The sequence below is a fragment of the Sciurus vulgaris genome (assembly GCF_902686455.1).
Source record: "Sciurus vulgaris genome assembly, chromosome: 10".
NCBI lineage: Eukaryota > Metazoa > Chordata > Mammalia > Rodentia > Sciuridae > Sciurus > Sciurus vulgaris.
The window spans coordinates 1628773-1655350 of NC_136470.1; the positions used below are offsets into that span (position 1 = coordinate 1628773).

At 62.8% G+C, this 26578-nt stretch overlaps 1 protein-coding gene and 1 long non-coding RNA gene across 3 annotated transcripts in view; both read left to right on the forward strand.

Annotated features, from left to right (window-relative positions):
• TSPEAR (thrombospondin type laminin G domain and EAR repeats) overlaps positions 1-22004 on the forward strand; it is a 162246-nt gene extending 140242 nt beyond the window's left edge. The window contains exons 3-12 of one of the 2 annotated variants that reach the window (XM_079100756.1): positions 1063-1301; positions 3823-3913; positions 4698-4845; positions 5901-6032; positions 6905-7131; positions 8241-8427; positions 9322-9551; positions 17004-17191; positions 18561-18662; positions 21463-22004. In XM_079100756.1, coding sequence (XP_078956882.1) covers positions 1063-1301; positions 3823-3913; positions 4698-4845; positions 5901-6032; positions 6905-7131; positions 8241-8427; positions 9322-9551; positions 17004-17191; positions 18561-18662; positions 21463-21616 — 1698 coding nt within the window. In that variant the 3' untranslated portion in view covers positions 21617-22004. The remainder of the gene's footprint in view (positions 1-1062; positions 1302-3822; positions 3914-4697; positions 4846-5900; positions 6033-6904; positions 7132-8240; positions 8428-9321; positions 9552-17003; positions 17192-18560; positions 18663-21462) is intronic. The other variant, XM_079100757.1, reaches the window with a different exon arrangement.
• LOC306637909 lies at positions 15571-16279 on the forward strand. Its single transcript, XR_013757304.1, has 3 exons — positions 15571-15636; positions 15667-15761; positions 15793-16279. It is a non-coding gene; the product is annotated as an uncharacterized lncRNA (long non-coding RNA).
• Positions 22005-26578: the final 4574 nt, after the last annotated feature.

Below are 26578 nucleotides of genomic sequence, written 5' to 3' on the forward strand. Positions count from 1 at the left end.
GGCTCCGTTTCCTGCTCTCCGGCTCCATGAACTGGGCCCTCTAGGAGCCTCCGGTAAATGGAGGTCCTGACACCTGTCCTGGGCCTGCTTCCGACGCAGACCCCTCGTGATGCGACTGGTCAGAATCACCTCTGGACTGAGGCACGTGGCACTCCACTGTGGCTCTTGGTTCACCTGCGGACGGCCTCGCCGCCTGTGTGACCACTGTCGCCCCCACGTGGTCGCGCGCACACCTGTACCAGCTCCTCAGAGCAGCACCAGGTGGAGCCGCTGGCGGGGCCGCAGTGCGGCAGATTTCTTGAGGAGCCCGCATGCAGTCTCCCTCGGCCTCTGCACTATCTGCATCCTCACCCGCAGGCACGGAATCCGAGGTCCCCCCATCCTTACCGAGGGGAGTTGTATTTTGATAGTAGTATCCTAATGCCTGTGAGGCAAACCTTTGATTCTATCTCGTCCAGTAATCCTGGCGAGGCCCTGCGCGGGTCCCACCCTCCCCCGCGCTGCATCCCTCCCCGTCCTGCCCTCCCCCGCATCCCTGCCCACCCCATCCCTGCCGCGCCCCTCCTCTCTGGTCCCGCCCTCCCCATCCCTCCCCGCCCTCCTCCCTGGTCCCGCCCCCCCATCCCTCCCCGCCCTCCTCCCTGGTCCCGCCCTCCCCATCCCTCCCCGCCCTCCTCCCTGGTCCCGCCCTCCCCATCCCTCCCCGCCCTCCTTTCTGGTCCCGCCCTCCCCATCCCTCCCCGCCCTCCTTTCTGGTCCCGCCCTCCCCATCCCTCCCCGCCCTCCTTTCTGGTCCCGCCCTCCCCATCCCTCCCCGCCCTCCTCCCTGGTCCTGCCCTCCCCCACAGGCCCGCCCCCTTTTCCTGGCTCCTGCCCTCCCACCTATGAGCCCCGCTCCTCTCAGCGCCTGCCTCCTCTCCAGCTCTGCTTCTCCCATCGGCTCCGCCCCTCCGCTAACTCCACCCATCGGCCCCGCCCCCTCCTGCCTGCCCTCTCCCCGTTAGCCCTACCCGCACCCACAAGCCCCGCCCCAGCCCTGCCCCTCGCACCTGCCCTCTGCAGAAGAACGAGTACCTGCTCACAGTGGTGGCGGAGGAGAGGGACGCGCTACTGCTCGGCCTGCGGTACTCGTCCACCCAGCTGCACTTCCTGTTCCTCAGCGAGGACGCAGCCGGCGCCTGGCAGACCCGCGTGTCCTTCCGCAGCCCTGGCCTCATGGACAGCCAGTGGCACACGCTGGTCCTGGCGGTATCCGAAGGATCCTTTTCCCTCGTCGTGGACTGTGGCCTCCCCGTGGACATGTAGGTAGCAGAACGTGGGGTTTTCCGGGGTTCTCATTGCGTGCTATCCCTGACCAGCGCGTCCCAGTGGCCGTCTGGGAGCCTTGCCCTATGCTGAGCTGCCCGGGCCCAGGAGCAAGTCCACCCCGGCCCCTGCCAGGTGGGCTGGTCCCTATTCTCGTCAGCTTGTGAGGAATGCTCTTAGGAGCTGTCCCCCAAGGGCAGTCACCGCCCCTGCTCTCTACAGGGCCACCACAGGGAGACTGGAGAGAGGAGAGCTGGGCAGGTCCTGCCAGGCTGGTGGAAGAGGAGAGCTAGCTCATGTACCGGGGGCGCCCCCAAGGAATGCCTGCCCCTGGTGGGTTAGCATATTTACACCCAGCAACCGGGACACATGCTGCCTATTGTAATCCAGTCTTCCCCTTAAACAACAAAACTCACTGCACATCAGAGAATCAGGAGCTTAAAACCAAGTAAAGATCACCATTATGTGGCTCTACTTCTGGAAAGAGCTGAGGGTCACAGGCAAGGGAATGTGCCAGTGTCCCTGACCTCACCAAGGTGGCACAGGAAGTCAGGAGCCCAGTTCCAGGCTGTCTCCCTGACTGGGGCCACCGGTTGGTGGTGACCTGTGACGCCCTTGCCAGCCATAGCTGCAGAGGGGCTGACAGCCTACCTACAGATGGTCCCATGTATATTAAATCTGGCGTTAGTCCAACGCTACTTTCAAAGGTACTTCTTCCTCTACTTTGTTATCATGAAGTTTATTTCGTAGTAAGAAGGATCCTTAACCTTTATAGGTTTAGTTTAAAACACATCTCTGTCCAGCCCATCTCAACCTTCCCCAAAAAGTCAGTCATCCTCTTAGTGGGGCAGTGACATCTTGGGTCTCAGAGCCAGGAAGCCCCTCCCCTGGTCCCTCTCAGGCAGCAGGGTCCTCACAGAGAGATCATGCGCAGCTCAGGTGGGCTGTAGCAGCACTGGCTCCCCAGCAGAAGGAAGTGTCCTGGCTAGACCCCGCACATCGCCTGCCTTCTGGTTTGCCCAGCACCCAGGAGTGACGGGCATGGTGCCTGAGGCCTGAGATTGTTCTCCTGACTGCCAGCAGAAGTTCAGGGTCAAGCACAGGAGAGGTGCTTTCCTCCCCTGCGAGGTTTTCAGGCGAAACTCTTTGTTGGAAACTCTGGGAAGTGATTCCAAGCCTGTGCCTATTTCCCAGGAGTGGCCAGGAGCCAGCTGGGGACCCCGCAGGCTGAGGCCTGGCGGGCAGCTCCTGACCCTGCAGGAGCAGCTGCATCTGCATCCTCGGGTTGCTCTCACCATCCTTGCTGATCAGTCAGACTTTCAGCCTGGCGCTGCGGGGAGCTCCCACCAGGCAGCAAGGACAGCCAAGAAAAAGGGTGCAGAGACCGAGCCAGGGCGGCAGAGCTGCAGTGAGGCAGGCTGGGGAACGCATCCCAGTGTCCTCGACCTCACCAGGGGGCACAGGAAGTCAGAGGGGAACACGTCCCAGTGTCCTCAACCTCACCAGGGGGCACAGGAAGTCAGGACTATGGAAGAACTGTAGGCCCCGGGCTTCACAAGCCCCACAGTCCACCACAGAGGGCGAAGCACAGGGCCCCAGGGCCCATGGAGTCCGAGCTGTGTGCTGAGAACAGGCCTCTGGGACAGCAGGCCAGGACGGGCCTCACCAGCTCAGTGAGCTGCAGCTCAGTGGCTACAACCAGAAGTGGCAGGTGCTTCCGAGAGGACCGTGGCACCACAGCTGGAGCTCGGACCCTGAGGACACCCTTGCTTCTGGCTCACAGGCTCCGGCCGCACTGTCCCCTCCAGGGGACGCTCCCTTCCTGCCTCCTTGTTCAGCCTCCTTGTTCAGCCTCAAGACTAGCTTCCTGACATGCTTGCGTGCCCCCAGGGAGGCTCCCTGTCCTGCCTGAAGCCAGTCCCACCCCCAGGCTGGGCGACATGCTCTGGGGAGCGTGGGTAGGCTGGGGACCCTGGCAGGTAGAAGCCAGTGGAAGCCCCCCCCCCCAAGCTGGGGAGACCCGTGCACCTCCTCTCCATGAGCTTCGCGGGAGACCCTGGTCCTGGGGCGAGATGCCCACGCTCATGCCCGCTGGTGCCTGTCCTCTGCCCTTATGTGGAGGCAGGGCTTTCAATCAAGTCTGGGCGAGGTTGTCCCGGAGCAGGGAGGCTGCTTATGGGGGACAGAGATGCGGGGAAGGGGTGGTGAAAGAGGGAGGCAAACGTGGAGAGGTACAGCCCCCAGCCCCCAGCCCAGGAGCGCCGGGGCCGCCAGAGTGGCCGAGCAGAGGGTGAGCCTCCTCGGGAGCGTAGAGAAGCGCAGCCTGCGGCAGCTGGGCCCAACCTCCAGCCTCCAGACTGAGGGCCGCCTTTCTGTGCGTCCAGCTGCCGCGTGTGGCCCTCCTCTCCCACCCAGGGCGCCGCGCGCTTCTCCCACGGGGCTCACCTTTCCTTTCGTAAACAAATGGAGAAGGGCCTGCTCTTCTCTGGCCCTGAAACTGCCCTCTGGTGCTTCCAGAATGGCTGACGTGCCCTTCCCAGCCGCCCTGTCCGTACGTGGAGCCCGGTTCTTCATTGGCAGCCGGAGGAGAACCAAAGGCTTGTTCACGGTGAGTGTGGAGGGCTGCCCTGCCCACCCAGGGCTGGGGTGCTGTGCCGCAGCCTGTCCTGCTGAGGCAGGATCTGGAAGATCGTCCTCTGTGCTGATGGAGCCAGGGTCCCGGGTACGGCGAGGCCTCTACCACGGGCCTCATGCCTGTGCCTCCTGCCACCCACAGCCCCTCTGCTCTGAGAAGGTGCCACCACAGCCCTCCCTGCCCCTTCCCCATGCTGTCCACCACGGCACTGCCCCTTCCCCACACTCTCTGCCATAGCACTGCCCGCTCCCGCTGCTGGGCGAGGATGGGTTCTCATCCCCTGAGCGTGGGGCTTAGGTCCCGCGGTGTCCATGCGTCTGGAACCCCCTGCCACGGGGCAGGTGCCCCGTGAGAGCTTTCAGTGGTGCGCTTGGGCAGGTGGGTGAACAGGGATGGGCGGGCAGATGGGCATGTGGCCGGATGACTGGATGGACTGGTGGGTGGATGGATGGACAGATGAGCATGGGCAGTCAGACAGATGGGGACACAGTGACTGGAGGGAGGGAGGGACAGCAGGAAGGGCAGTGCAGCCTGGTCACTCCGAGTCAGTCCACAGTCAGTCCGAGTCAAGCCCTCCCGGGATGAGCCCCTGGAAACGGCGTGCTCTTGGCCCAGCGACCTGGACGTCGGAGGAGCCTGCTCTCCCCTCGCTCTGCAGGCGAGGCTCACCACACCAGGGCCTCCCTGGGCCTCGACAGGCACAGCCGGGCCCCGTCCCAGCCGCTTGGGTTCTGAGCCTTGGCCCCTCTCTCCACAGGGCCTGGTGAGGCAGCTGGTCCTGCTGCCGGGCTCGGACGCCACCCCAAGGCTGTGTCCCAGCAGGAACGCCCAGCTGGCTGAGCTGTCCATCCCGCAGGTGCTGCAGGGGAAGCCCGATGACAAGGAGGTGCTCAAATGTCCCCATGGTGAGGAGGCGAGGCCGTGCCCCCCTCGGCCCTGAGCTACGGCTCCCAGCTGGTCCTTAACTGCCCTGTCGCTTCTCCAGGGCAGGAGGGGGTGGGCAGGTTGGCAGGCAGGAGGGCAGGCAGTGCTGCTGGACAGGCCCGCTGGCCTCTCCTTCCCTCCGAGGGTCCTGCCGGGACAGACCATTTGCCTGTCCTGGGGACCCCGGCAGAGGGCAGACATGCTCCTGAGAGAAGGGGCCTCCTCGGGCAGAGCCCTGGGCGGCGTCTAAGCTGTCCCCCCCCTGTCCAGCAGCTGCCCGGCCTCAGGCCAGCCCAGACAGGACCGCCTCTTGATGCCCAGCCCGGGCACCTCCTGGATGCCCTCTCCAGTGGTACTGGCCTCGACCTGAGTCGGGTCGCAAGGCTGCCATGTTCATCAGTCACTCCCTGCCACAGCCCCTCCCGCTGTGCTGCGGAAGGAGGAGGGAGGGGACAGCCAGGCCCCCAAGGCTCCGATTCAGGAGTCAGGGAGCCCCACCGAGCACGTCCCAGGGGCTATGCCATGAGGCTGGCCAGCGCGGCCAAGCGCGGCACAGACATCCATGAGAAGCCTAGAGGCAGGCGGATGAGCTTGACCCCGGTCACCTGGGGTCAGGGGTCACCTGGGCATGGTCACCTGGCCTGGTGAGGTGGACATGGTGCACCATGCCGCTCTGTTGGTCAGCTACCTAGAGCCAATAAGCAGCTGGTGCCAGAGCAGAGCAAACCTGTGCATGTACTAAGGACTTCCAGAGAACCACGCAAAGGGTCAGAGAGCCACGCCACCTGGGGTGGACAGAGGGTAGGTCAGCTGGTTGCACAGGGAGCATCACAGTGTCCTGCCATGCAGGAGGCCTGGGGCACACCTCCTTGCCTGGTCATTAGCCCACCTGTGACATAGCAGAGTGGCCCCAAGATGTCCAGGGGCCCCTTCCAGCCAGGTGCAGAGGCAGGGACAGGACGACTTGGTGGGTGGCCCTGCGTCCATCCTGCAGGAAGCCCAGTGCATAGGACATGCTCCTCCCGCTTCCCCTCAGAAGCAGACATGAAGGTGACGCTGGGGTCCCGGCCTCTGTGCACCAAGGCCCAGGAAGCCAAGTTCTGGTTCAACGCGGCCAGGAAGGAGCTACACCTGTGTGTCGGCGGCCAGTGGGTCTCTGTGTTGGCAGGTGAGGCCAGGCCCAGGTCTCTGTGTTCCTGTCCCACAGTGCCCTGAGCGTGCAGGGGGCCCTGGCAGGAGCTGCCCGGGGGAGGGAGGAGGTGAAGGGTGAGCACCTTGACCAGGCTGGGACGCGTCTGAGCAAGGCCACCCTAGGAATGACCCCTGGGGCAGGTGGCAGCAGGATCCCCAGGCAAGCAGGACGCAGCCCTCCCTGGTCAAGCATGCCTGACCCTGGGCTTTCCCCAGGGCCCACCCTCCTCAGGACAGGACACTGACCCCACAGGGAGCAGCCAGCCACACATCTTGGGGTCATGGGTGGGCCAGCAGGGCTGGATACCTCTCAGATCCCCTTTCTAAACAGAAAAGGGAGGGGAGCGTGGGAGACGAGCGCAGGGTGTCCATGGCCCTTGCCATGGCGTCCCCATGGGCGTCCCGCCTCCCCTTCCTACCCGCTGGACCGTAGGTGAGACAGGAGGGTGCTGTTTGGATGGCGAGCCCCTGGACAGTCCACTCCAGCTTAGGGAAGGTGAGAGAGGCCGGACGGCAGCTCCAGCCAGGCTGCCCAGGAGTGGGAGCCGGTCCAGGAGGTGTGAGAGCTGCAGGCTCACCCTCTGCCCTCCAAGCCCAGGTGCAGCTGGCAGAGCAGGGCAGGGAGCCATAGCAGGGAGGACGAGCTTCTGCACTGCATCCTGTTAGTGTCTGGGCCTCCAGGCCACAGAGCCCCACAAGGAGGAGCGGCCTCCCTTCACGCCCATGAGGGGAGGAGGCTCCGGGCACGTCACGTCATGACGACAGGCGCCCTGGCCGAGACCCGGGGATGCCGAGGAGCATCGGCTCCGCTGTGTGTCGTGCTGACTGCTCACAATCTTCGTGCACAAGGCAGAGCCAAGCTGGACTACCTGGAGGAGCACCAGCGCCTGCCCACCGGCTCCGAGACGCTGGGGCTGGAGGTCTTCGGCATCCCTGGGGTGGGGCTCTTTGTGGCCGCAGCCCACCGGAAAGCCACGTCCGCCATCTACAAATGGACGGACGGGAAGTTCGTCTCCTACCAAAGCATCCGCACGCACCAAGCTCAGTCCTGGAGGCACTTCACCATCGGGAGAAAGGCAAGTCGGCCGGCCGCAGAGTCCACGCACGGGCTCTGCAGCCTCTGTGGGTCAGTGTTTCCAAGCCCCGTCAGCGGAGAAGGGCGCAGGGCCTGGGCCTTAGGCTGAAGTCCCTTCCGCTTCCCACAACATGGAAGGCAGGTGCGTCCCAGGTGCCCTCTGGCTCTGTGTAGACCCCCAGGCCAAACGAAAACCCCACCAAGGCCACCTCCGGGGGCCAGTCAGCAGCACTGTCACCGCAGAGTGAGAGATCTGCTTCTCTCACCCCACAGACACCGAGGACACATGGGGGCCAGTGAACAGCCGGGGCCAGGCCCTGGGAGGCCAGGGCGAGACCTCGGGTGGGACCGAGTGGAGGGCCTGGGCGTGGTGGGTCTGAGAAGGCAGGACCAGGTCCCTCTTCTAGCTCTTCACACCTGGGACGGTAGCCGGGCCGGGCCTGGGCTCTGGAGATGGGCCAGGCAGAACCCCTGGCCTCCTGCCACTCTTGTCCCCCTGGACCTAGCATATCCAAGGCCAGCATGGTGAGTGAATAACTAGCTCTTCTTAAAAATTGGTTGATGACATTTTAAAGTTTTTCAGTTTTCATGACAAAATTAATAAGTTCACATCAAAGAAAATTTGGAACATTCAGAAAAACAGGAAACCTGGTGCACCCTTACCTGGGCAGATACACGGTCTCGTGTGCCTACCTGCCTGCGCATGGAGCGTGAGCTGTGCCCGCTTCCTGCCTGCAGGTCCCACGCCGTGCGAGGGGAGCCCAGGCCACGTGGCACGCTCTCGCCCTGGCTGCTCCCCCCGCAGGCAGGCCCTCCGCCCGTCCCACCTCCCGGTCCTGACGGCGTGTCGGCACGTGTCGCCCTTCCTCAACGGGGGCTTTTGTAGGCAGAGACAGACGTGCACGCGGTGGGCGGAGGCCTTGGACATGCGTGGGGCTGTAGTGCTGGTCACGGGCTCCCTGCCCACTGTGGCCCTAACAGAGGCTGGGCTGGGCCTCAGGTCCCCACGCTCGCTGCCCTTATGTGGGGAGATGCTGGTGAGCCCGGGCCTGACGCAGTGGACCCCTGCAGCCATCCGAAGGGCACGGTCACCTGGCTTATCTCTTGCAGATCTTCCTGGCTGTGGCTAACTTTGGGCCAGATGAAAAGGGTCAAGAGTTCTCGGTCATTTACAAATGGAGCCACAGAAAGCTGAAGTTCACCCCTTACCAGAGGATTGCCACCCACAGCGCCCGGGACTGGGAGGCCTTCGAGGTGGACGGGGAACACTTCCTGGCAGTGGCCAACCACCGGGAAGGTAGGGCGGGGCGGCCTGTCCCAGTTCAGCTGACTGGCACGGCCAGTCCAGGAGAGTGCTCCTGAGCTCCGGCACCTGCCTGCTCACCTGCCTGGGTGCCCCACAAATGTGGGGCTGCCTCTGGCTTTCCCCCGGTTAGAAAGCAGCCCCAGCCTCCCTTGGGAGGAGCCTGGCTGGCACCCTGAGCGGCGGGATGCTGAGCCGCTGGCCCAGGGCAGTGACGCAACGTGGCTGGAGTGTGGGAGGGAGGGCAAATGGACGCAGTCCCTGCCCTGGGTGCAGGCTGCCTGGTGTCTGGGGTGGGGCAGCACGGCCCAGGAGTGGCCAGGAAACCTGGCTTCAGGGCCCAGCTTGTGCCGCAAGTGGCTGTCGTGGGTGTTCCCAGTCCTGAAACTCCCAGGCGCGTGGGATGAGGTCCCAGGTGACGGCCACCCTGCAGGGTGCCTCTGCCCTGCCCTCCCTGGGCTGCCCAGCTCAGCATTCACCTGCGTCTGCTATCCCCAGACTGGGAGGAGCCCTCAGCTCACGGCATAGGGGAGCCCCAGAGCCCAGTAACCAGAGGGCAGGCTGGGAACACCGTGGACAAGGGCTCTGGGCACAAGGAGCCGGGTGTGGGAAGGCTCGACCTGCAGGATGGAGCTGTCCCCAGACGGTGGGAGGCCACAGGGGGCGGTGGAGCCATCTGGAAAGCTGTTCCATCCGGGAACAGCAGCCGTGAGGACCCAGGGGGGCTGGCATGGGGCCCGATGAGTCCAGTGGGTAGAGGCTCAGCAGAGCAAAGGTGCCCATCTGTGCCCTGGCCAGGTCAGTGGGGCAGAGGGACCTGGGCAGGCTTACTGGGGAGGACCATGGGCTGTGGGCGTCCTCTGCCCCCAACGCTAACCCCGGTTCCAGGCGACAACCACAACATCAACAGCGTCATCTACAAGTGGAGCCCCCGCGCCCGGCTCTTCGAGGCCAACCAGACCATCGCCACGTCGGGCGCCTACGACTGGGAGTTCTTCAGGGTGGGGCCCTACTCCTTTCTGGTGGTGGCCAACACCTTCAACGGCACCTCCACCAGGGTGCATTCCCACCTGTACATCTGGCTGCTCGGCTCCTTCCGGCTCTTCCAGTCCTTCCTGGTGAGAACTGCGGCAGCCCCTGCCCTGCGTGGCTCTCCACAACGTCCCGTCTGCAGCTTGTGCCTGTTGGGCATGGGTGACCAGGCGGGCAGGGCCCGTGGTGGCCACACAGCATGGCCCTGGACCCTCGGCCCTGGGAACAGCTGGAGCAGATCCTCCCCAGGCTGCGGGAGCTCCAGCCGCTGGCACGCCTCCGCTGCTCCCACGTGGAGCCTGAGTGTGGCAGGAGGGGTGTCCTCTGCCCTGCCCTGTGCAGGGTTTCCCACGCCCGAGCACCTGGGCGCTTGCAGCCTCCCCACCCCTGACGTCCTGCCGGGTCTGGTTCTTGTCTGCGGGTGGCAAGTCTCCAGCCCTGGGGCAGCCAGACAGCCTGGTTCTGACCTGGGCAGCATGGGGGCTTGGTGGGGGCAGACATGGTCTTGTTTTTAGACTAGATTGTCCCTTGGCTGGCTTCTGTCCCCACGGAGGCACGACCTCTGTGTGGCAGCGGCAGCAAGCACTCAGATGAGAGAGGAAGCGTTGTTGTGCTCGGCCGCTTTGGAAGCCGCCGGGCACTGGGCACTGAGGGCTGTGCTCGCTGGACCAGTGGGACTTCCCAGTGGAGGCAGACGGCACCGGGCAGGGGTGGTAACCCTGCATATTCAGGCCGCTCTGAGTGGCAGCCGTGGCCAAGGGCAGAAATGGTGCCACCCAGCCAAGCAGAGTCCTGGCTGTGTTTCCAGAGGAGGGCAGGCCCAGGGTCGGCGACGGCTCCTGAGAGAAGAGCGGGGCCAGGCAGGACAGCAGTGGACGTGGGAGCAGAACCGGCCGACGCTCAGAATGTCCTTTGCAGAGGACCTTTCTGGAAGGGTCCATGAGCTACGAGGCACTGAGCTGCAGAGCTCGCTGGCCCCAGGCACAGGGCAGGCACCGCTGGGACTCAGGGTACCTTCAAAGCATAGCCGGGCACCCTGGGTCCTGCAGCCCATGGGCAGCGTGAGCGGGAGGCTGGCCATCAGCCGTGGGGGTCAGTTAGAGGGCACATGGCTCCAGCCTCTTGGCCTTGCACCAGGAATTCTAGAACCTTCCTCTTGGACCAATGGAAGAACCAGCTCTGCCGGGAAATGCAGCTTGGGCTGCTGGTGCTTCTGCTGCCTGAACTGGCAGGCTGCTGGACCTGTGGCCTTGGGCTTCCTCTTCCCCATGTCCTGGTGTTATGGCAGCACATCAGGCCGGGTGGCTCACACAGTTTAACGGGCACACAGTTTGGGAGGCTGAAGTCCATGAGCACAGCGCAGCACCTGCCAGACACCTGCCGAGGGCCTTGGTGTGCAGCAGAAGGGCAGGCGGACGTGTGCAGGACCAAGCTTCCACAGGATTTGTGACCACAGCAATGGGAAGCGTTGGTTCCAGAGTGGAGCAGAATGGGGGCGGGCAGCAGGGTGTCCTGGCCAAGACTCAGCGCCGTGGCCTGGACGTCTGCTGGGGAGCAGGGATCAGCAGCAAAAGCTGGGGGCAGGCCGGGCTGAGGGGCCCGTGGTCAGAGCGGGTGGCCAGTCAGGCGGGAGGAGCTGTGAAGGGCCGGGCAGAGCTGCTCTGCAAGGAGTCACAGGCGGGGCCCGTCGGAAGCCGGCTCCGCCGAGTGCACAGGTCCAGAAGCAGAACCGCGGTTGAGATCCAGGCCTGGACTAGGCTCCCGGCTCTGTTAACCACGCACTCGGAAAGGGCAGGAAGCAAATGCGTATTGTGCACACGCTTGCACACTGGCGTGTGCACACCACACCACCAGGGCGCCCGCAGACATCCTCCCCTCACCAGATCCCAGGTTCGCTGCCTTCATCGTCCCCGTCTTACACTCAGGACCCCTCGGGACAGGAGAGAGGCCCCCATCACCAGGTCCTCCACCACGCCCAGTGCCCAGGCCCCTCAGGGTCAGATCCCGAATGACGCTCTCCGAGGAGTGGGGCTCACACCTGAGGGCCTTGGCATCAACTGCGAAGCCCACAGCAAGTCTGCAGAACCCCAAGCACCCAGGCCCCAGAGCAGCAGGCCCGTGACCCGCCTGCCCAGACACCCCTGGAGGGGCCTCACACCCCATGATCCCGGACAGGCAGAGGACATGCAGACCACCAGAGCCCCAGGTCTGCTCAGGGTCTGCTGCTGAGTGATCTGCTGAGAGCGCACAAGCCCTGCAGCTTTCAGACTTCATCTTTTGGGCTTCATGGCCAAGGACTTGTGGGTCATGACAGGGACAGGGGCAGCCACCAGGTTGGCAGGCCCACGCGTCACTAACATGCCTCAGCGCTGCAGCATGACTCCCAAAGGTCAGGACCACTGCTCCCCGGTGTACGCACACGTACACAAACACGCCATGTATACACACATGTGCACACAGGCATGCACAGCTGTGGTGGCAGGCAGAGGTGCCAAAGGCAGAGTGCAGGGATGCAGCTCTGAGAAAAGGCAGCCCTGGCCATCTTGGTGGTCAGACAGGCGGGCTGGGAGCCAGCAGGCAGGGCAGAGGCCTGGGCCATGTGCACGCTCCCTGTGTCCCTTCTGTGCAGCAGGTGGGTGGAAGAGTGTCCCTCCCAGAGGCAGCACGCCTGGGAGGGCCCTGGAACATGTGGGCTCTGTAAGTGCAGCAGCCATGCCCGTCACTCTGTCTTCACTGTGACAGGAGCTGGGGACAGTGCCAGGTTTGGAGGGTCAGGGGTCAGGGAACTTACAGGAGAGGAGCTCGGGTTGGGGGAGGCAGGAGCAGGGCTGCCTGGTGGTGGGGCTGCAGGCAGCCTGGCCTGAGGAGGAGGGTTCTCTACAGCCAAGACTGGCCAGCAAAGAGCTGGGGCCCTGGTCAGTGATACCTCACATGGTCTGGGCCACCCCTGCAGATCGCACCCGGGCACCTTGGCCCACTTGCGTTTTCCATAAAGGTGTGTCCCAAGCATGGCACGGGAGATGTGCAGACTAGAAAGTGCTCATTGTTCATCTGAAGTTCAGATTGACGGGAGCCTGTTTGCCAGCTCAGGGCTGACCCTGAGTCCTGCTTGCTGGGTGGCACGTGCCCCGTTCCTCCCATGCCATAGGCTGTGCCAGGTTGTCCGAGGTCTCCTGAGCCCTGGACTTGGCGCCACCCAAGGGCCCCTGCCCTCCCCCTGCTCCTGCAAAGTCCAAAGCCTCCGACCAGCCGAGCTATCGCTCCTGCTCAACAGCCATCCTGGCTTCCCAGTGTCCTCGGGATAGGAGCCCCGGCCCTTCCCAGGGCACCAGACCCCGGCCCAGCTGCCCTTGCCCCACGCCTGCCCTGAGTCCGCATGCCCCGCTGTTCCTGCTGCTGGATGCCCTTCCCTGTCTTACTGCCCAGACTCCCTCTCCTTCCTCCACGTGTCCATGACTCTCCTGTGCTCCCAAAGCCCGAGCAGCCTGGTGTCCCCTGAGCAGGCCACCACTCGGGGCTCCTTGGGGGCAGAGAGGCCTCCTCACCCATCCGTGAGGCTCTGCCCCTGGCTTGGCACCAGCGTAAACTCAGCACTCCTCATGCCATGCCTGGGCAGCCCGCTCAGGTCCTCTGCCCACCCCGACAGCCAGAAAGCAGCCACTCCAGGGCCCACCTCAGCACGGGAGCAGGAAGCCAGTGACTGGAGGCTGCCCTGGAGACACGGGGACTCTTGCGGGTGTGCGGGGTGGTGGTGCAGGCGTGTGCCTGTCTGTGCATGCAGGCACAAGCGTGTTACACATATGTGCACGTGTGTCCAGGGGTCGGCCTGCGTAGGCACGAGTCACATGTCTGAAACTGCATCATTACACTGTGCACACGTGTGTGCAGGCGCGGGCACGTGGGTGCACGTGTGCCTGTGTGCAGGCATGACACACCTGTGCACATGGAGTGGCTGTCCTCTGGTGTGGTTCCCGTGCAGGGAGCCCAGGTCTGTGGTCCCCACCTTCCTTTCTGCTGCGTTAGACCTGGCCTGCCTGGGTGGCCCCAGGTAGAAACAGCCGTGGACCCCTGGAGGGTGCAGTGACCCCAGGGTCTGGGTCCCCTTGTCCTGGGCCTAGAGAGTCTCACTGGGTGCTTCCTCCCAGGGCCCAGCAGCCCAGGCTGGGGCACTGGCGCCACCTGCTGCCTGTGAGGAGGATGCTCCTCTGTTTGGCCCGAGTCATCGTCTTCTAGGTGCTAAGCAACGCAGCCAGCCCGGCCCAGGGCCCAGAGATGGGGGACCAGGAGACACTGGGCAGTGACATCTGGATTTGTTGGGGGGCAGGTTAACTGGTTTTGGTAGAAGGGCAGGGTCAGAGGACCTGGGGGTAAAAAGAAAGTGTCCACCTGCTGCAGGGCTCCTGAGCCACTTCCCTGTGGGCTGGGCAGAAACGGATGTCCTCAGACAGGGGGCTCTGGACGTGGGCCCTGGGCGTGGGCTAGAGCGGAAGAGAGAGAGGCACAGGCCCACGGCATGGCCCTGACCCAACTGTCCCCCGCAAGGACTATCTGGGACGGCCCCATGACCTGCCCCACACAGTGCAGGGTCCCCAGGGAAACAGCTGGACGCCGAGCCTGGAGAGGTCGCGGAGTGTCACCTACTGTGTGCTGTGGGCATCCCTGACCCCAGGCTCAGTCCCTCCTCACAGAGGGGACCTGGGTGTGCCCGGCCCTCACGATCCGACGTGCTGGGGAGGGACTCCACCTATCACAGCAGCGGGAGGTCCCCTGCCCTGCAGGGCCCAGGGCGCGAGCTCTCAGATGTGGCAGTTACAGAGCCGAGAAGTGCGTCCCAAAAGGCCGACCTGAAATACCCCAAGTAAACATTGCTTCTGCCTGGGAAGCCCTGGGAAGCGGCTGCAGGACGCAGCTCTCTGCGTCCATTATTCCCCTTCAACTTCCCAGGCAGCTGGGACATTTGGAAGTTCCCATCTGTGTCAGTCTGGGGTCCCCAGAGAAACACCAAGAGTCTGTAGAGAGAAGAGGAGAGGCATCGTAGGGGCGGCTCGCACCACCCGGGAGGCTGGGAAGTCCCCCCATCTGCTGACTACAAGCCAGGGGCCCAGGACAGCCAGTGTGTAGTGCAGTTCAAACCGGAGGCCAGAGGCTAGCCGCTGTGAGAGTCCCAGTGCAAAGGCCTGGGGACGGGGCACTGGCATCGAGAGCAGCAGGTGACGCCAGCCCAGGTGGGATGACCCTCCCTCCCTCCACCCCTCTGTCTGCTCTGCCTCACGGGGTCTGGCGAGTGTGTCTCCTCTCTGTCCACCGATCCAAGCATGCTGGCCAGGAAGTCCACCTAAGCACGACACAGATGACCGCACCACTGGAGCCAGCGTGCCTGTTTGTGGACTTGTGAGCCCCACGGCCCTCCCCTCCATCAAGGCGCACCACGTGGGCTGAGCACCTGGGGTCAGGAGACGTGGTGCCTCCGGCTCCCCCGCAGCCTGAGTGCCCCGTCCAGGCAGCGGCCTGGCCAAGGCAGGGATTTTAGCAGAAGCAGTCCCTGTCCTGGAGGCCTGGCTCCCTGGGGAGCCGCCTTCCCCTGGAACACGCTCGTGTGTGCACATGGCGCAGGGTTGGTCTGGGCGTCCAGCCTAATCATTCCAACGGGTGTCCGCTGACCCACCAGCGCACGGCAATGGCAATCTGCCTCCCACAGGTGCCCCTGTGCCCCATGGTCCCCTCTCCCCTCCGCCCCAGTCGGCCCCCTCGACTTGGCCAAACAGCTATTCTGGAGGCTTCTCATCAGTGGGCTCTGCAGGGGTCTCCGATGCTGTCACTCCAGGAGTGAGCGCCCGTGCCTGGGGTGCGGCCCTGCCCGCCGCCGTCCGGGCTCTGCTGGCCTGGGCTGTCTGCTCCATCGCTCTGCAGGTGTCTTCTGCTGCCTCCCGCTCCCTCCGGCGTCCCCTGCAGCGTACTTTCTCCTCCCTTTATGCCTTTTTCTCCGGCTGCCCGCAGTGTTTCTGCCATTTGAATTCGCGGCTCGTGGCTTCTGGGACTCAGCTGCTCAGGGCCTCCGCTCTGTGCTGCACACCCACAGTGAGGCCGGGCCCTTCCTCCTGGCCTGCTTGTCTCTGTGCTGGCCCGTCATGCTCTGACCTGCCCTCTCGTTGGCCCCCTCTTTCCTCTGGGGTGTCCAGGCAGCTCTCAGTCCTGCAGGAGGTGCGTGAATGCAGGTGCCCGGTCCTTCGGCCTCAGGACTCCGGGGACCCTCTCGGCATCCGGGGCACCTGGCCGTTCCGTCTCGCCCAGGTCACGTCACTGTGGTGCTCCGCCCGCCAACTCCAGCATCTGAGCTGCGTTCCACTGTGGGTTCCATCCACGTAGAGCTCGTCCCCTGTGTGCTGGGCGTGGCGGCCGGGTGGCAACTGTCTGTCTCCTCCCTGGAGTGACTGGCATCCTTCCAGCATGCCTCTCCATTCCTGTCCGTGCCCTGGCCTCTGGGAGCTGGTCTTCGGGCCTTGCTTCCTTGTGCCTGGCTTGGTTCTACTGCAGCCCTGGGCAGTCCTCGGCCTGGGACAGGCCCCTTGCGTTCGGGCCCTCTCCCGTGATGCTCCCCTTCCTGGGGTTGCCCTTCAACTTCAGGCCACTCGGGAGCGCCACGCTCTCACCTCTGACCCCTCTGGCAACCAGGCCCGGCCTTCCGCGGGCCCCACTCCCCTGGTCAGACCTGTGCCCTGCACCTCTGCCCGCGGGCCACCCTCCAGAGGCTTCTTCAGGACGTGGTGCAGATCTGGCTGGTTGCCGGCTGGAGGGTGGGCCAAACACGCTTCTCCACTGCCAGAAAAGGAAAGTGGACGGGAAAACTAAGTCCCGGTCACAGGGCCAGCCTGCACTTGCACGGCCTCCGCAGCCCATCCCAGCCACACTGGCCCTCTGCTCATCAGGAGCCGAGACGGCGAGTCCCAGGAGTGCACATCCCCACCGCCCCAAAAGCTGCCCACCCAGCACCCGCCCTGCGCAGCCTTCCTGGGCGATTCCCCAGAGGGCCCCTGGGGCCGCTGCCTGGCATGCCTCTGGGCCTGGACCCTGGGCCCAGTTCCTCCAGCCTGTCCTCTCTCTGCACCACCCCCATCCACACAGACTTCTCCTTGGGGGCCCTCGTGGAACTGGACCCTGCAGCTCGGGGTCCCTGGCAAAGGCCGGTCTCCCCCCCCCACCCCTGCCTCCCGAGGGGGCCAGTGAGGTGGAGGCAGCACAAACTCCGGTCCAGCGGGGCTCTGCCCGCAGGGTCAGGAAGATTCCGTGCCGTCCCAGAGCTGGGGCTCCCGGAGGAGGCACCACAGCCTGCCTGGGAGGGTGCGCAGGCCGCCAAGGAGCCTGCAGTCAGGGCCTCCGTGTGGTGCGCCTGCTCTGGGCTCCAGGCAGGAGCGTGGCCTCCAGGCTGCGCCACGGGGTCACCTGCGACTGGCACCTGGGCCTGGTGGGTCGCCGTGCGTGGGTGCATCTGGGACGCCTGGCTCACTGGCCCCTCCACACTGGCTCCTGCTCTGTCCTAGACGTTCGGGGCTGCGGACTGGGAAGTCTTCCGCATCCGGGACAGGGTCTTCCTGGCCGTCGCCAACAGCCACAGCTACGACGTGGAGACGCAGCTACGAAATGATTCCTACACCATCAACTCCGTCATCTACGAGCTGAACGTCACTGCACAGGCCTTTGTCAAGTTCCAGGACGTCCCCACCTGCAGGTGCGGGGCGGGCGGTGGGAAGCACAGAGGGAGCCTTCTGGGCAGTGGCAGAGGCCTGGACTCGGCCCTGCGCTCTGGCCTGGGAACACTGGCTGCCGCGGTGGCCGCGCTCAGCCTGGCATGCAGCTCCAGGCCAGGCCTGTGCAGGGCTCGAGTTCTCTGCACGTTTGCCGTTGGTCCCGTGTGGGGAGCGGGCAGGTCTGTGTTCCTCTGGGAGGAGAAATGGCTGGTCCGGCTGCCCCGGGGGCGAGCACAAGGCCCCAGGTCTCTGCAGAGGTTTGGAAGCCACCCCTGCGGCCACAACTGCAGGCGACTCCCCCAGTCACACATTCTCCCTGACAACCGAGGACACGGAGACTGGCACGTGAGCAGGGGTGAGGCTGGCAGTGTGGACGGGGGTCAGAGTGACCACCTGGTGCTGGGTCCAGTCCAGCCTGCTCTGCAGGGCCACTGAAGCCCGTGTGGGTGCCCCACGGGTCCCCGAGCTGAGAAACTACAGCCACCCCGTCCACACAGGCTTGACCTGGGAGGGACTTCAAAGTCTGCCTGAGAATGTGGCTGGATCTGCATCGTTCAGAGCCAGGACAGAGGGCTTCATGGGTCACCTTTAAAACCAGAACCCAGGGCCCCTGCCAGCCCCAAAGGGAGCAGGGCCTCTCCAGGTGCCTCCATGCTTGAGTCGTTCAGTGAACACTCACGGGCCCCTCCTGAGTGCCAGGCCCAGTCCCAGCCTGAGAGATTCAGTGAGTAAACGGAGACCTTCAGGAAAAGGTCTCTAGGGCCAGCTGCTCGGCGGAAGAGCAAGGCGAGGAGCCCTGGAGTCCCAGAGTCCCAGCCAGCCATGAGCTCAGCGACTGTGCGTCACCATGGAAACGCAGAGTGTGCTGGAAGGGACACACCAGGCCACTAACAGTGTCACTCTCAGAAACGGGCAGGCAAAGGAGGACTTTCTGTTTACGCTCCTCCACACTTAAATCATTCCGTCTACAAATGTCCACAGTGTTACCTTACCCGTGACTCATGACTTTTAATGAGAAAAGATGACCCTCAGAACAGAACAAGAACAAGCAGTAGCACCTGGCTCAGGTCCAGAAAGGAGCCGCCATGGGCTTGGGGGCCAACCGGGCCCAGGAGGAGAGCAGGGGCCAGGAAGGGCATTTCTGTGCCCGGCACCCAGGTTGTTGAACGAAGCCTCCTGCTGAGAGTGGGTTGAGAGCCACCACGCCTGGGACACTCGGTGGGTTTAGCATAAAGCCACGTGGGATGAGCAATGGCTGGAAGTGGGTCTGGGGACGAGGCGGCCCCGTGCGCCCGCCAGGCAGACGGCCTCCCTCGCACCCTCTCAGGCTCACCGCTCCTGTTTCCACAGCGCCCTGGACTGGGAGTTCTTCTCGGTGGGAGAGGATCACTTCCTGGTGGTCGCCAACTCCTTCGATGGAGACTCCTTCTCCGTGAACAGTATTGTCTACAGGTACCGAGCTGCCAGAGGCCCACCTCCCTCCTCCCCACCCGGTGCCCTTGGGGGACTCAGCTTCCCTTGCAGGTGGCTACCAGCTCAACAGGGGGTCAGGCCGTGGGTAGCATTTCCAGGGCTCCTCCGGCCAGGGCGGGCGGGGAGATCCTGGTGTCTGGTTTTCCTCCTGTCTTCCAGGAGTCTCACATGGTAACGCGGGGACGGTGTGCATTCCAGTGCTCATCAGCGTCCGCGTCTGCCGCCTGACCAACTTATCTCATCCATTCTGACCCTTTTCCTTAAGTCTCGGGGGACTTAGGGATGTAATCACATCAGGGACTAAGGGCACCTCTGCCCGTGGTTTCTAAAGCTTCTCTTGCTTCTTTGGTGTTCTTGACTAGCTAAATGTTCCAGATCAGCCCTGGCCAGCAGCAGTAGTGGCCAGCAGCCCTGCCCTGGCCTCTTGAGTTCACTGGGAGCCTCACAGCTGGCAGGACACTGCCTAGGGTGGCGCTGAGCCAACTGTGTGAGCTCCTGGCTTCCTTGGGGGTAGGCAGCACACAGTGCGGGCGCCTGCTGCTCTGTCACGTGACAATCTATAAAAGGAGAGTTCCCCGTGTTTCAGGGACTGATGCCACCAGAGGGTGACGTAGCTTTATCACCTCCCCTTGGCCCCAGGTGCTTAAGTCTAAGCTTTCTGTGTCCAGAATAGGAAACGCAACTGGGCTCTGGTTTTCTCTGGGGACTGCGCTTTATTCAGTGAGTCACGATGCCAACTACACACACACACACTCACACACACACACACGCACACACACACACTCACACTCACACACACTCACATACACTCACTCTCTCACACTCACACACACTCACATACACACACTCACACTCACACACACTCACATACACACATACACACAGTCACACACTCACACTCTCGCGCACACACACACTCTCACATACACACATACACTCACACTCACACACAGTCACACACGCACTCACATACACACACACACAGAGTCACACACAGTCACACACACATACACACACATACACTCACTCACACACACACATACACACACAGTCTCACACACACACACACACACACAAGCTCACACACATGCTGTGGTTTGCACGCTGCACCAGGGGCCAGAGTCGTTTGAAAAACACACTTGCCTGCTTCTCGTGAGGACCTTAGATTCATTCGTGAAACCTCCTGGCCTGGCACCTTCTTAGAGACCCCCGCTCTCCTGGCTTGTTGGCTTATTCAGGGCTTCATCTCTCTTGAAATAGTTTTGGTCATCTGTGTTTTGCAGAAAAAAAAATCAATTTTCTTTAGAATTTAAAATTTGTTGCAGTAGGCTTTCAACACAATCGAATAATTTTAAAATGCATGTGGAAAAAAGAATTTTTAAAGATGGTCAAGAAATTTTTGAAAAAGGATAGTGAAGGAGGAACAGAAAACATGTAAACAAAGCAGGACGACTTTTGCTAAAAATACCTAAGTCGGGAACTGGGTGTGGCTTCGGGAGAGCACTAGCCTCCAGGCCCGAGGCCAGGGCTCCATCCACAAGATAAAGGAGTAGAGATTTAAAAAGGGGGACACAGTCCAGAGAGGCCAATGGTTCGTGATCCCCAAATGTGCCCAGTGTGTTTTTGTTTGTTTGGTACTACAGATTGAACTCAGGGGCACCTAACAACTAAGCCATATCTCCAACCCTTTTTTGTATTTTTTATTTAGGGACAGGGTCTCCCTGAGTCGCTTAGGGCCTTGCTAAGTTGCTGAGGCTGGTTTTGAACTCGTGATCCTCCTGCCTCAGCCTCTCCAGCCCCTGGGATTACAGGCTTGGGCCACCTGGCCCAGAGAGATACATTGTTTAATAAAATGATTTCCTATCATTTTCCATCCATCTGGAAGAGGACAGAGCTAGACCCTTGTTCCTACCCGCATACAAAAACTAGTCTTACATGAATTAAACATCCAAGTGTAAAAATTAACAAGAAAATATCAGGAGAGAAGCCGAGCTGGTTTTGCTCAGCCTTGAAGCGATGGGAAGCGGGTCCCTGGCTGCTTAAAGCAAAGGCTTAGTGTGGGGAAGGCGTTCTGTTCTGGACCTCGACAGCCCTTCCCACAGGCCTGCCTGGGGCCGAGGCCCTGCAGAGCAATACCAGATTTCCACCCTGGAGTGCGGGGGCCATGGGCAACCTCCCCGAAGCCACTCGCTCCCAGGCCCGACCCAGCCATGATCTGCCGTCACTGCCTTTCTGCAAAGTAATCTAGAAAAACATTCAAGTTAAAGCCACATGTGCCCTTTGACCCAGGAGCCGCACCTGGGAGCCCCATCTTGTGGGAAGGAAGCCGCGGGTGCGGGACACCTCGCGGGGAGGCCTTGGGGGCCGCTCACGCCGGGCAGCAGCTTCCTAGCATGGGGCTGCCAGCTGGGCTCCTGGGGCCTCGAGTAGGACTGTGCTGTGTGGCGTGTCTCAGGGGCCGCGGGGACAGCCCGTGCCCCACTGGACCCATAGACACACCCCTGGAAGCCACCAGAATTCCTGCCCGTGCTCCCACAGGTTTTGGGGTGTGTAGGGCGGGGTCCTGGGTGGGACCCTGTCGGGGCCACGTCCCCTCTAGGCCTCGGTCTCCCACTTCTCACCATGAGACAGCCCCGGGGGCTCCTGGGTTCAGCAGGAGCTCATCACACAGCTGGCTGGGAGGCAGGGGCAGTGGCCGGCATGGCGGAGGCAAGCTGGTGATCAGGTGTCGGGAATGGAAGCCCGTGCCTGCTGGCCAGGCTGACGCTGTCCCCCGCAGGTGGCAGGGCTACGAGGGCTTTGTGGCTGTGCACAGCCTTCCCACCTTTGGCTGCCGGGACTGGGAGGCCTTCGACACCACGGCGGGCTCCTACCTCATCTACTCCAGCGCCAAGGAGCCCCTCTCCAGGGTCCTGAGGCTGAGGACCAGCTGACCAGTGGGCGTGCAGAGCGGTGGCGGGCAGCTGGGCAGCTGGGCCTGGTGGCCAGCAAGATGTGGCCCTCCCTCGGTCCTCTTGGAGCACGGCTCTCCACCCTGACAGGTGGCCCTGCTGGAGCTGCATCCCTGGTGACCACCGGCCATTTTCCAGATGCTCAGGCGTAGGGCGGTCCCCACGGGGCCCCCAGCCTGGTCAGCAGGGATTCTTCCTCAAAGAAACAAGTCTACCAAGTTTTACCTCAAACACAACAGGGCCCCTGGCGCATTCTGGGCCTCGGCTTCTGGACAGCCTCCCCGCCGGGCAGTCCACATGCATGTGGGGATGGCCACCTATTTATTGTGTTTTATCTATGCAGAAATATATTTATATTGTTCTTTACAAACTGCACGTCAGCGTCTTTGTGCTCCTTTCAGGGACTTGACTCTCGGCAGTGCGGCCCATGCACGTCCTCAGCCCCCAATCAGGCAAAGTGCCACCCCCTTCCCTGGCCTCAGTTCACCCACAAGTGCTTTGGCATCGGGGTTAGTCAGGAATCCCAAGCCCGTGCCTGGCAGCTGTCCCTCCCTCTCCCCAAAGCCCCCACTACGGAGGCCTGGACAGCCTCCCTGGCAGCACGGCTACACACTGTCCCCGCAGGGGCCAGTGTCATGTAGATGGCCTCAGAGGCCTCCCTGGACCACAACCAGCTCCGTCCTTCCCACACCTAATGCCCCAACCCTCCTCCAAGATGAGGCCTCCTGCTGCCGGGGTGGCTGCTGGAAGTGACCTAAGACCCACCTGGGGCCTGAGAAGGTTGGCAGGAAGGGGATTGGCACTGGGCAGGCCTCGGCCAGACCGTGAGGGGAGGCCCTGCAGGCCCACACGCAGCAGAGACGCAGGCCCCAGGGACGGGGGTCCTCACCAGCCTGCGGGAGCGAGCACACCGAGGGGCCCGGCGGGACCAGGCGTCAGGCCCCAAGCGCGAGGGCCGCGCCTGTTTAACCAGTGCCTGGCTGACAGTTCTCCAGGTTCCGTTTGTGTGAATGTCATGGTAGGTACGTGGGTGTTTATCTCATTCTCATTCTTTGAACTCCAAACATTCTTCTGCACAGGCAGCAGTACACATGTGAGGGTTGACGTTGGAGCCCAATCCGACAAATCAGAAAGACGCACTCTCTAGGTAACCTGGTCGACGGCCTCTCCAAAAGCAAAAGCCAGAACCAAAGCACCACGTGAGCCGAGGCCCGGGTCCACGAGAGCGGAGTCACCCCTTAGCACAGGAACGAGCGGAAGCTCGTCCAGGAAATGTCATAGAAACTGACCCAAGAAGAAGCAGGAAGCATGGACAGACCGCCCAGTGTGCAGGGAAGGACGGACAGTTCTAGCTGTCAGTCACCTCCGGAAAAGGTCAACGTCCAAGTGGTTATTGGGGCATTTTTATCACAAATGCAGCAACACTGTTTTCTTGCTCTATTGACTCTTCGAAGCCAGGAATGGTGGAAAGCTGTCTGATTCCCTGGAGGAGAAAATCGGGCTCAGGAGCCTGAACCCGTGGCACAGGGACATGCAGAAGCCACTTCCATTCACACACATGTAGGCAGAAGGCCAGCATCAGAATCAAGCCAAAAGCAGACTGCTTTCAGGAAGGGGACTGCACCACGTGCGGGGCTCCTCCAGGGATCAGGGGTGGCTCAGCGGAGCTGTCGATGTCACCCCTGTCAATCACGTGGAGGGCAGGTGGGGCTGCTGACATCACCACCCCTGTCAATCATGTGGAGGGCAGGTGGGGCTGCTGACATCACCACCCCTGTCAATCATGTGGAGGGCAGGTGGGGCTGCTGACAGTTGAGTCTCGGTCAGGGAGAGGGGAGAGGAAGGCAGCCATTCTCAGTGGAGAAACGAGTTAGCTTGGACACTTGAAGGGAAGGCCGGCTAGTTGGGGAGGGATCTTACTGACCAACGGAAGTCCATGGAGGCCCTGCCCCTGCTGTCCTGGGCAGTCAGCATGGGGGCTGCTGAGCACTGCCTTCTCCTCCTTTAACAACAGCTTTGTGGACACACTGCTGGCTTCTAATGCCTGGGTGGAACAGACCAGCAGGATCCACCAGGAAGCCCAGGGAGAGCTAGACAGCGTGGAGCGGTGGCCTCGGCCACTCCTTAGGGATCCACGTCCATGTGCAGTGAAGCCAGCCTCTTGACAAGCCCAGGATGCTCTCACAAGCCTGTGCCACCCCTCTGCCCAGCCGGGGTGTGGGTGAGACCCTCATCTGGCTCCTGATTCAGGGCATGCAGTGCCCTGGGCTGGAGGCCAGACCCCACTGCAGCTACCAGGCCTCCCTTCCTGTGCAGCACCAACACCTGCCGCACAAGCAAGGAACCCAGGGGCCAGGGAGAGGGGCCCCACCGTCGCCGCACCAGCCCGACCCTTCTGCAGCCCTCCCACCCTGGGCCTGCACACCCCTGCTGTCACGGCCCTTCGGCCTGGCCCCAGCCTCGGCCCCATCACCACCTGGGCCAGTCCCTGATGCTGCCTAGGCTACGCTAAGAGTAGGTACCTGAAGTCCAGCTGTCGTCGGCTCAGATGGCCCCCTCTACCTGAGGGGTGTGGAGGACAGGCACAGCCTTCAGGGTCTGCCTGGGGGTTTCTGATCTCACTGGGATTTCAGGCAGGCCTGTAAGAGAGGGACAAGAGGAAGAAGAGCCAGGTGGGACCAGGAGACAGGCACACTTGAGGAAGGAAGGCAGGCTGCGGGGCAGGGGTCAGTTCTCTTGGGGCTCGCTCCACAGGTAGAAGCCCAGAAATGCCCTCAGAGGTGGGGCAGCCCAAGAGAGCAGTGGAGTCCACCATGACCCAAGAACCCACCTCCACACCTGTGATGGGTAATTCATGTGTCACTTGAGGGTGTTTGGGGTAAGGTTAATATGTAAATCTGTGCACTTTGGGTCAAGTAAATAGGTGGGCCTCACCCAATCAGCTGAAGGCTTGACTAGAACAGAAAGGGCATTCCCCGGCTAACAGCCTGGGCACGTCTGTGCCACCCCCTCTCCTGGGTCTCCTGCTGCCAGTCCATGCTGCCCTTTGGACTCAGCGACCTCCATAACCACATGGGCCAATGGCTTGGTAGGTCTCCACAAGCGGCCCGTCAGTCCTGTTTCCTTGAGCGCTCTGCTCCGACGGTTCAAGACCAAACAGGCAAAAGTCCCTGTGATGGAGTCAGGATGCCTGGTGCCCGATCCCACCCACCACCGCCCCGTCTCCGAGCCTGTGTCATCATGGCCTCTACTCCTTCACGATGTCCTGAGCGAAACCGGGTCATGCAAAGTCACGTGAGAGGGACCAAACGGACCTGCCCTCTCATGGACGTGGGCTCTAAGCCCCACACAGCACAGCAGACCTGTGGGTGGCGCGGCCCCCGTGCCAGCCAGGGGCCTGCGTGTCACCCAGGGTCAGGGCTCAGGTGCACAGCGCTGCCTGCTCCCCGGAGGGTTCAGCACGGGAATCCGGGACGCCTCAGTCCGTACCAATCCCACGAGGGCTCACTCAAAGAGGCGTCAACTCAGGAGACCGCGGGCAGCCCACTAGGCAGGGCACAGAGGAAGCCAGAACGGGAGGCCCCTCCACTGCCAGCTTCCGTGGCCTCAGGGAGACCCTCAGTACTTTCTAGGGGCCTTTTCTTGGCAAGCTGATCCTGATTTGACTTGCACACAGGAACCTGGATGTGCAGGTCTTAGGTGTGCCGTTGGACCAGCTCCCGGGCAGGGCAGGGGAGCCCGGGCCCAGTGAGGTGGCCGTAGCCGCTCCTGCACCCCCCAGCCAGTCCCCACCCCGCTGGGCAGGAGAGCCCAGCTCCGCAGGCTGCTGTCTCCTCGCAGCTCCCTCAGGAGCACCAGGCTGCCGCCCGCCTGGCGGGCGCAAGCAGGCTGCTCTCTCCTCACTGTGGACGGACCACGGTGCCCATGGTGTGCGCCCATCCTCCCCTCCACCCTGGTTGCTTCCCGAAGGAGGCTGGAACTGGGAGGCCGCAGGAGAGCTGACGAAGGTTCTGCGGAGGCACGTTTTCCTTTCTCTTGGTGACTGTCGCCCGCAGACGTGCCGGGCCCCAGGTGGGCTCTCAGCTTGGTAAGGAGCCACGGACCGCGGTGCCAGGCGGCCATCTCGGGCCTCCCGTCTCACAACTCTCAAAACAAAGGGCCAACCATGTGCTGTCCTGAGCATCTGCCCCAGGGGTAAGCGGGAGCCTGAGGGAGCAGGTCCCAGCAGCTCTGGGCACCACAGGAAGTGGAGAAGGGCGCAGAGGGAGGGCGAGTGGAGGACTCATGGGCTGAGAGGGTCCGCAGCGGGGGAGGTGTGCCCCCACGTGGCATGGCACACCAAGCCTGGCTCATCCAGCCTCCTCTCCATGAAGGACTGACAGAGGTGGATGGGCAGGTCACTGCCTTTGCAGTGACCGCTGTGGCGCTGTGGCTGAGGGGCCGCCTGCAAGCTCTGGAGGACAGCAATGGGCTGAAATCCAGCTGTGGTCAGGGCTGTCCCGGCTCCAGGGAGGTGCCCCTCGCCCTCCAGCTTCTGGGGCCCCCGCAGGCCTTGGCTCATGGTCCCACCCCCACCATGTCATGAGCTGAATGACATCCCCAAATTTGAGCTGGCACCTAGCCCCCAGCGTGGTGGCAGCTGGAGGCAGCTGAGCCTACGGGGGTCGAAGGAAGGGGCCCTGACCCAGCACAAGCTGCCCTTGAAGAGGAGGAAGAGACCCCAGCTCTCCCTCGTGTCCTGGTTACTGTGGCTCCAGACCAACTGGCTCTGAGTCACAGTGACGGTCACTGAGATACGCAGCCCTGGGACCGGGGTTCCGCATACCACCCTGAGCAGCTGACCCAGCCACCTGGCCAGCGGTCCAGCCAGTCCCAGGAGCACCAGGAGCATCCGGTGGGCCAGAAGAGCCGTCCTCTGACAGCACCAGACCCTGTGGGGCTGTC